General features: G+C 48.0%; 1 protein-coding gene across 1 annotated transcript; it reads left to right on the top strand.

Annotated features, from left to right (window-relative positions):
- Nucleotides 1-915: 915 nt before the first annotated feature.
- tmtopsb (teleost multiple tissue opsin b) lies at nucleotides 916-9255 on the top strand. Its single transcript, XM_067251898.1, is given in 5 exon segments — nucleotides 916-993; nucleotides 995-1433; nucleotides 3273-3601; nucleotides 5856-6089; nucleotides 8962-9255. Coding segments are annotated over 5 exon segments (1374 nt in total).
- Nucleotides 9256-10454: the final 1199 nt, after the last annotated feature.

The raw sequence follows: 10454 nt of genomic DNA, 5'->3' as shown, positions 1-10454 counted from the left end.
GACTCCAAATCATATATGAAACTCATGACACGTAAATAAATGACACACATACAAAAAACCTTTGAGGGTGTGAGTGTATATGTGTGTGTGTGTGTGTGTGTGTGAGAGAGAGAGGGAGAGAAAGACAGAGAGGGAGAGAGAGAGTGAATGGATGAAGTTTAGGTTCAATATAATTGATTACCAGTGCCTTAAGAGTAAATTACATTGCTCAACCCCTGACATGTTTCTGGGAGAAAATCAGAATCAATGGGTCTGACAGGGCCACTACACTCACTTTCAAACACACACACACACACACACAGACTATGTATAAGCTACACAAGGTTCATCTCCCTAAGTGCTTACTTATTGTTTAATACATGCTTTCCCCCTTTTTGTTTGTTGCAAAACCTGTGGCAAGTCTTGACCTCATATCCTAGACAACAGGCCAACAGAAAAACTTCATGAAAGGACATTGTAAAACAAAAACAAAACAGTAGGCCTACACATATAAAAATGTAACTTAACAATTCTCATAGAACCATGGTCATTTGCCACACACACACACACACACACACACACCACCACCACCACCACCACCACCACCACCAGACACACACACGCACAAATGCATACACAATGCTTTCATTCCTCAGCAAATTACGATAAATATCCCACCCCCCAACCCCCCATCTCCTCCAATGATCTTTTGTCCGCTGTGTTTTCAGTTACCGTTGTGTCTGCGCGGCCCACGTCAACGTGCACGCAGCGATAAAAGCCCGTGCGCATTATGGTACCCGGTAGAATAGAGAGCGAGGAGATGAATACGCAAGGACGTCCGCGGCCGTACGGTGAAAGATTGCACACGACTACTAACACGGTTCCCCGGGACACGTAGTCTGATCACTGAAACTTTTTGTCTCGAGCAACCGGTGAATGAAGTTCACCAGTGGACAGCAGTTCCAATGCAGCTTCCATGGGTATGTGTCCGCATTCCATGATGGGCTGACTGTTTGGCATTATACCGGATGGTCTCTCTTTGCTCAAAAGTCAACAGGACTTGCTGCTCACCTGGGAACGAAGAACAGTAGAGAACCGTTGCCCTTGGGCCGGTATGATTGTATCAAACGTGAGCTTAAACTGCGCGAGCTGTCCAGGGGGAGACGGCACAGTAGTCTCGCGAACTCTCAGCCCCACCGGGCACCTTGTGGTTTCAGTGTGCCTCGGATTCATCGGAACGTTCGGTTTTCTCAATAACTTTTTGGTTCTCACTCTGTTTTGTCGGTACCGGACACTGCGCTCACCTATAAATGTCCTGCTTGTCAGTATCTCGTTTAGTGACTTGCTGGTGTGCGTACTTGGAACTCCGTTCAGCTTTGCAGCCAGTACGCAGGGCAGGTGGCTGATCGGACGCGGGGGCTGCGTATGGTATGGCTTCGTTAACGCATGCTTAGGTGAGTATTAGACAAATAGCCTGCTCTAAAACGGTTTTAAACAACTATACAACCATTTATCTTGTGTTCACTTTTTAGTGGGCTGTGCAAGACAGGAACAGGTGTCGGTTCGTCTCCACAAATCAGCTTTAATATATTTTAACACACATAAAGATGATTTTCAATATGGTGGTCGAGATTTCCACGTAATGTCGTTAAAAAAATCTGTCAGAAGACAGTTTAAAGTAACACTTAATTCGAGTAAGAATTAAGAATAAAGAATGAAAACATGAAGGAGGCTAGTCCAATCTGTCTCAAGTTGTTGAGTGTTTCTCTTTGGCACTCCTTGCGGAAAGATCCGTGCCAGTACCGCAGACGGTGGACGGCTCCTGGACGTAGTCTAACTCAGTCTTGACTCTAGCACACCATTTGTTTGTAACCGCATCAACTACCGTGCCGTCTAGGGTGATGTAGCCGCTCTCTCTCCCACCAAACTTCGTGAACATTCTCTCACTCATAGCATTTTTTCCTCCAAGACACAATACGGAAAGATAAATTTCCACCATTCTTTTGAACCACACTGGCACAAGAGGTTCTAAATGTTTTGAAATAGACAGTTCATGTGACATTGGTGTGGTGCTCCTGTACATTCACGTCCTCATTGCATTTACATTTATGCATTTAGCAGACGCTTTTATCCAAAGCGACTTCCAAGAGAGAGCTTTACAAAAGAGCACAGGTCACTGATCATAACAACGAGATAGCCCCAAACTTTGCGAGCAGCCAAAACATGAAACATACATGGTGGAAAACCAAATAAGTGCCCGAAGGGAAGAACCATAAGAGCATGCAGTTAAACAAGTCACAATTGAACAACATGAAATTGGAACCTATTCTTCTATTAGTCTGCTGGTATCTAAGGAGATAGTTTGGGTAGTTTAAAGGTTTAAAAAGTAATTAGTAGAAACTAAAGAAACTCACATCTGATTGAGAAAAGGAGCGGAATGTCTGTGTGTGTACATGTGTGTGTATGTTCGTATGTGTGTGTGTGTGTGCGTTCGTGTGTGTGTGTGTACGTGCGAATGTGTGTGTGTGTGTGTGTGCGTTCATGCCTGAGAACGGACCCACATGGTCAGTCCATTAGCTGTTATAACACACATCTCAATTGGTACTAATTAGAGAGAGCTCTTAGTTCACCTACCCCTAGCCCGCCCCCCCCCCCCCCACACACACACACACACACACACACACTCACAAGCAGTCAGTTTTCAATAGACCAGCTGACCCCTTCTGCAGCCAGGTGCAAGCACCCGCTGAGTGTGTCCGCAGTGAGAGGATTTAGGGTCGGCCCCAATCATGGTTGCCATAGCAGCAGGTGGTTAAGACTAGATGTAGTGGCCCAATGAAGTACCTTACATTCTCATTAGACCATATCTTCTGATTAGGCAGATGAGAGCTAATCATGCTACAAAAATCTGATTACTCACCAACAACATATGTGACAACAGTAAGGCTTTGTAATAGCTCCACTAGAGCACTGATTGGGGAATGGCATTTTGTCTTCGCTATTATAATTCTCTCTCTATAATCTTATTCAAAGAGCAATTAGGCTACCTACAAAATTCTGAACGTGTTTCTGGGTCTGTGTGCGGGCAAATGTGTGAGGGCAGCATGTGTGTGCGTGAGGCAGTGTGTTTGTGTGTGTGCGTGCAAGGGCCTGCGGCTGATGTCTGTCGACACCCCCCCCCATCCCTCTCCCCCCCCCATCCCTCCCCCCCCCCCATCCCTCTCCCCCCCCCATCCCTCCCCCCCCCCCATCCCTCTCCCCCCCCCCCCCCCATCCCTCTCCCCCCTCACCAGGCATCGTGTCGCTCATCTCCCTGGCCGTGCTGTCGTACGAGCGCTACTGCACCATGCTGAGCCCCACCCAGGTGGACGGGCGCGACTACTGGCCCGTCCTGGGAGGGGTGGGTTTCTCCTGGCTGTACTCGGTGGCCTGGACCGTGCCTCCCCTGCTGGGCTGGAGCCGCTACGGGCCCGAGGGCCCCGGGACCACCTGCTCTGTGGACTGGAGCACCCAGACGCCCAACAACATCTCCTACATCGTCTGCCTGTTCACCTTCTGCCTCCTGCTGCCCTTCCTCGTCATTTTGTTCTCCTATGGGAAACTGCTGGCCGCCATCCGACAGGTACGACCTCTGACCCCTCACCTGACCCCTCATTTGTGACTTTTCGTGTGAGGTGAGCAGCCACAGTTCCAGCCCCTGCAGGTGATATAGTACTTGATGCCGTGTACAGTAAAAACCAGCGAGCCAGCCATGTGAGATGCATTACCATGACTCATCCATCATCCATGACCAAGCTCCCCAACTGGAGTTGGGTTCAGCTTTACATAAGAGTGTGTTTTTCACTCAGTGTTCTGCGGGATATCTGTTTCTCAAGTGTTTCTGAGTTCTCATGCACTCTAGCTGAGAGGAAACCCATCTAGACAACTGGGGTTTCTGGCTAACTGCTAATGACAAGACAACATTAGATTCATTAGAATCTGGCCCTGTGGAGCCCTTTGTTTAGGAGAAGGGCTCTAACGTGGCTCCCTGCTAATGACGGGGAATGCCTGTAGAAAAACTCCCTGAGCCCAGCTACTCCTGTTTGCGTTTGTGAGTAGGTTTGTACGTGTGGGTTTTTCTATGTGCGCGCGTGTGTGTGTGTGAGGCTGCGAGAGAGGAGGATCAAGGCTGTAGGCAAGGAATGAAGGATGCAGAGAGAAAGAGGGGCTATGGTCACAGTGTCCTCTTGCCAATCTCGTTTTTGAATGGGGACTGACTGTGAGTATTGTGTATGCATTGTTCAGTCAAAGTGTGTGTGTTTAGTGTGCGTTTAGTGTGCATTTGTGTGCGTGAGTCCGGTGAACGAGATTCCCACCTGGAACGGGTTCCATGCAGCTTAAACAACCAAAAAGGTGTGCACATGCCTAAGTGTGTGTGTGCTCGTAATGGCCCTGTATTGTGTTTCTCTTGAGGTGTATTGTTTCATGGGGATAATCTCCTGCTTCTATAGCACGCACAAACACATGTACCTGTTACATGCAGACACGCATGTAGTTATGGGTTAGTGGGATTCAAACTGGCCTGAGCAGTAAGCAGTAACCCGACTCAGGGATGTTCAATGACAAAGACACACAAACACAAAGAATGACAGAGAGAGAGAGGGAGAGAGAGAGAGAGAAAGAGCCAGCTTGTGTGGTCACGTAAGTGGTTTAACGGAAAGAACTGCAGGAGAAGGTGAAGGAGAGAGAGAGATAAAGGAGAAGAGGAAGAACAAAAGTCTGTCTGGTTTATGCCCATAAGAGAACAAGCCGTTGTTGTGTAAGTGTGATGATTGTGTGTGCTTTAGCTATGGTCATCGACGCATTACCCCATTTCATAGCACTTAGGCAGGCAGAAAGGGACAGAAGTATGGTTTTGGCTGTCTTCTCTATCGGGGTCTAACAAATGTACGCATCAGTGACCAGGGGCCTCATGTATAAAGGAATGCGCAGCTTTCATACCAGAAGATGGCGTACGGCCAAAACTCGAAAAATACCTACGCACAGAAATATTCACATGTATAAAACCGGTCGTACGCCAGGTCCTGCGCACCTTTCCTTTATAAATCACAATCAACGTGAGATTGACGGCACGTGAACAAGCCACTGACCCCGCCTTGCCTCCTCCCATAAATGAATATGCAGATGGACTATAAATGCGCTCCTGAGGTCATTTCTTTGTCTGAATTACCGTATTTCTTCGAATAAACGCCGCCCTCAAATAAACGCTGCACCAAAAATGAACGTTATTTAATAAACGCTGCAGCGTTTATTCGAAGAAATACGGTGACTGTGAGATCGAGGTTCTGACAACAGAACAAAATGTGTCCTGTTTGTCGGCCTGTCATCAGGTATTAGCGACAGAAGAAATTTGGCGGAGTGGAAAACTGTCACTATTTGCGGCCTTTCTTGTTTTTAACCTGTAGCACTTTGCGATTTAGCTAAATGTAAAGTGCATTACAAATAAAATCATTATAATTATTATAGGGCCATAAATGATGTGGGTTCAGAGAACCGGACCATGGCCCGCACATTCTCACGTCAAGTAAATCTTTATACATCACAAAGTCTGCGTGAAAACCAGCGTACGCAAGCTTTTTGTGCGTACGCAACGTTTATACATGAGGCCCCAGATTTACGCACAAATGCTTACGATTGGCTTCATGTCTGGAATCTTCTGATCTGGCTGTGAACTCAGACTGGCGGTTGGGTTTCAGGCCTGGCAGGATTCTGCCCCCGCTCGGCCTGCTTTGACAAACTGAACTCACACCCACCATCCTTCCTATCTCTTTAACATCTGTCGTGTGTGTGTTCGAGTGCGTGCGTGCGCGCACACACGTGTGTGTCCATTTCTCCAGGTCAGCAGTGTCAGCTCGGTAGTGTCCCGTCGCCGGGAGCAACGCGTGCTGGTGATGGTGGTTACCATGGTAGCGTGCTACCTGGTGTGCTGGTTGCCGTACGGTGTGGCGGCCCTCCTGTCCACCTTCGGCCCCCGTGACCTCCTGTCCCCAGAGGTCACCATCATCCCCTCCCTGCTGGCCAAGACCTCCACTGTGGTCAACCCGGTCATATACATATATATGAACAAGCAGGTGAGACACACACACACCCCCTCAAGCCACCCTGCATCCACCGTTATCAACCTTGTTGTGAACAGCAGTGCATTAGGTGACAAGAGAGGTGGGGGTGCTTTGAAAACACACCAAGACACAAACACTAATGGACAAACACACACACACACGGATGTCACACCTCAGGTGTGGAAAGGTGAACATTTAGAATGAAAAGGCACATGCCTACAATGGCTGGTCTGTCGGTGAAAACCCATTAAATCCAACTGGACAAAAGACTTGTCTTTTGAGACTTGTCCCTGTCATCTCTCACCTTCTCACCAACACTAACGTTCCTCATCATCAACACCTACCATGAGAGAAGAGGAGACAGGAGGAGAGGAGAGAATTAAGACAGAGTGAGAGTAGGAGAAGAGAGGAGAGAGAGTGAATGCAGACAGAGGGGAGAGGAGTAATGAGAAAGGACGGGACGGAGTAAAAGAGGAGGAAGGAGGGAGAGGTTGTTTTATCTTCAAAAAGAGAGCTACCTTTGATTCTGATTAGCAAGGGAACCCATTATCAGAGAGGAGCACAGTGGCTGTGACCTTTCTCTGCATTCCCATCCTCTCTCATCACCATCACACACACACCCTTTATCAGTCTCTGTGTGTGTGTGTGTGTGTGTTTGTGTGTGTGTGTGTGTGTGTTTGCAAATGATCCTGTCGAACAGTCAAGTCCGTTATTACACTCTGGTGTGTATGATTGTGTTATAGTTGTTCAGAAGTGAAACAGCAGTTTGTTATGTTCTCTGAGGGAATACATTTCGACCTCTGATTGTACTGTCAGATGGTCTCAGAAGTGCTGTAATGATGTTCTATTCAGAACTATACCTGAGAGAACATTGAGTTTCATGAGAAAAATTCTTGGACTCTTGTACTTTCACTGCAATGAATTCTATAAAACAACCCTCATCTTATAGCCACTGACAATTACGATGCAAAGTTATTTGTTCACACACACTCACTCACACACACCGGTTGCCTGTGTGGCGCTCTCAGTCTTCAGTTCCTCCCAGCCCATATCCATGGTAACATTGAGTTGAGGCGAGTTGAAGACTTCAAGTGCTGCATGGATTCAAGAACGTGTCTCAAGGAGAGTGTGTCCACAACAATAAGGGTTTGTTTAAGAGTCTGTTCACAGTGAAGAGTGTGTCTAACAGTGGTGACTTGATGATATCAGTAATGCCAGACATTTCCTCATGATCTGTGACACTCGTCACAAACAAGGAGGTGTTGTTCTGTCATGTTCCAGCAAAGAGATGAGCTGAATAGACTGCACACACATGTTCACACACCCGTGACACACATACCAGACGTGCACATGTACACACTCGACAGGGAAACGTACACACACACACCTGAGCCTCGCTTAGGGCTTTGTCTCAGTCAGATACCAATCTGCTCCTGAGCTCAGAGATAATCCCTGCTGTCGCCTCTCTGTCCTTTCTCTCGATATATCATCCCTCCTACATTCTCTATCCTTCATCGAGCTCTCCCCCTCTCCACTCCTCTATAACCCCCTCTCTCCTCTCTAACCCCCTCTCTCCTCTCCTCTATAACCCCCTCTCTCCTCTCCTCTATAACCCCCTCTCTCCTCTCCTCTATAACCCCCTCTCTCCACTCCTCTATAACCCCCTCTCTCCTCTCTAACCCCCTCTCTCCTCTCCTCTATAACCCCCTCTCTCCTCTCCTCTATAACCCCCTCTCTCCTCTCCTCTCTAACCCCCTCTCTCCTCTCTAACCCCCTCTCTCCTCTATAACCCCCTCTCTCCTTTCTAACCCCCTCTCTCCTCTCCTCTATAACCCCCTCTCTCCTCTCTAACCCCCTCTCTCCCTCTCTCTATAACCCCCTCTCTCCGCTCCTCTCTAACCCCCTCTCTCCGCTCCTCTCTCCCTCCCTCTCTCCCTCTCTCTATAACCCCCTCTCTCTTCTCCTCTCTAACCCCCTCTCTCCACTCCTCCATAACCCCCTCTCTCCTCTCCTCTATAACCCCCTCTCTCCACTCCTCTCGAACCCCCTCTCTCCACTATAACCCCCTCTCTCTTCTCCTCTCTAACCCCCTCTCTCCTCTCCTCTATAACCCCCTCTCTCCGCTCCTCTCTCCCTCCCTCCCTCCCTCTCTCTAGCACTCCCTCTCTCTCTCTTTGCCCCTCAGCACCGACTTGTCACATTCACTTGTCGACCCTCCTCAACCTTTGTTTTCTCGTTATCGTTTAACCTTCGTTTAACTATGAAGAGGTCATTCTAGCGCTTTTCTAGCACAGACTGTTCTTTTGCACTGACGCCGCCGACACTGTTATAACCATGCTACTTGTCCTTGATTGTCTGTTGGCTTACAACATGTAAATAAATAAATGTAATATTATAAATGTAAACTAGACAACATCCCACAAGGTGAGGTTTTCTTTTGGAGAGGGCGAACTGTTTCTGTTCCTCCCTCCTGATTCCAGAGGATTCCAGACGGGTCCAGTTGCTTTCCCTCTCAGGACCGTCCCATTACGCTGTCTCACGACTCGCTCGTCGCCACGCTGAGAAGGTCAGAGAGGGTCTCCTTCTCTTAGCTCCGTCCCTCTCGGCGCAGAGAGGAAGCTTTGTGGCCGTCATCGATGTCTCCTGGGAAAATGTAGTAGACTCTGAGTATACGTGTGGAACTGAGGAGTATACTAAGTACACTACGTTTGTTCGGAGGACACTCAGCCTGCATCTGGGTCACGTGTCGGGGCGTGGGGGAGATATTTGGCACACGCACATACCGTAATTGGACAGGTGGTGTTGATTTGTACCGGCCTTTTTGTACCTAACGGGATAAAAACAAACTGGATAAAACTATCTAAAGTAATGTGTGTGTGTGTAGTTCTACAGGTGCTTCAGAGCTTTCCTGAGTTGCTCCACCCCTGACCATGGCTCCAGCTACAAAACATCGTCGCGGGCGACCAAGACGTTCCGAAACAACCGTCATGGAAACGGACACAACGTTAGAGTTGGGCTGCCGCCCATTGGCCCGCCCACTCCCCATTCTGTCCACCAATCGTCCGAGGCGGCGAACTGTCAACCTTGCTCCAATCCCCACAATCCTTCCCCACCTCAGACCCCTCCCACTGGCACGCCCAGACCCAGGCTGACTCTAGTGGCACACTATAATGTCTAGAGACAGAGAGAGAGAGAAAAACAGAGAGATACCAGGAGGCAGGAGGGCCCACAGAAAGAGAGACTATACATACCAAGAAATGGACATTCCTCCCGACATTTAACCATTTACGCAGTCAAAGGTCAGGGGTTGTTAAAGAGATCTTGGGCAAGTCTCACGTCCAGTACGCCCCACTTAATGAAGGTTTTTTTGTCCTGGTTATCAGATTCTTTGCTAACCAGGGTGGAAGGGAGACGAGGGATAGAACATGTCGTGTGCAAAAGATACAGTGATCAATAGGGGATTTAACCTTACATGACTCTCCACTGTATTCTACCAAACTTCTGTCTACCAGACTCAAAGCTACAAGGTTAAGCTCTGGTCCTTAGAGCTGCTCTATGGAGAACCTAGAGGTTACTTGAATGCTGACACTGTTTTCTGTGCATGATAGCTGGACCAAGGGGATTTCACTTCTAAAGAGACATCAAAGTAGTGGTGTTGTTCTGATCAATAATATTGATTGAGTAGCTGATTGATCGACGAGGGGTTAAGGGGAAAAATGTTGCATTGAATCTCACAGTAATCACTTCCATTGATCGCACACAATATTACACATGATTATGCTGTCTGGGTGAGTTGTTTGTTCTTGCCAGGGCATTGCAGAGATTGCATGGACATAGACTCGATTCAGACTCCGTAATGAACGCGATGAGTTCAGAGGTGTCAATATGCTTGAAGTGTATCTTTAACAGGGCTCTAGAGTGACCCAAAGTCAAGATTTCCAGAGACAATCCAGCTGTTTTTTTTTCCCTTTTTCTTTTCTGAACCAAAGATCAAATGCTGCTTGCGCATCTGTGCATCAGTAAACAACCCTGGGAATGAGTCCAGTCTGTGAGCAGACTGAGAGCAGGGCCGGCTTCTGGAAGAGGAAGACGAGGGCTCCATCTCTTTACCCCAGGGTGCTTTGGGAAAGAACTGGGGGAAATGGAGTCCAGGTGTGCTGTGGAGGGAGCTGAAGGCGTTCGCCACTATCGTCAAAAGTACTAGAACGAATCCTGGTTTACTGTGGTCGTTTTCAGAAAGGACACTAACTATTAGCATGTAAATCCTTAGAGAAACAGTCAACTAGCACTGAGACTCGTGTTATTTAGTTTGTAGTAGGTTTGTGTAAGGGAAAGGGGAAAGTTACACACGCAATGACATACAAACTTTACAGGTTT

This window comes from Osmerus mordax, chromosome 15 (assembly GCF_038355195.1).
Source record: "Osmerus mordax isolate fOsmMor3 chromosome 15, fOsmMor3.pri, whole genome shotgun sequence".
Taxonomy (NCBI): Eukaryota; Metazoa; Chordata; class Actinopteri; order Osmeriformes; family Osmeridae; genus Osmerus; species Osmerus mordax.
Note: the sequence above shows the minus strand (reverse complement) of the source record. Positions and strands in the feature narration are given on the sequence as shown.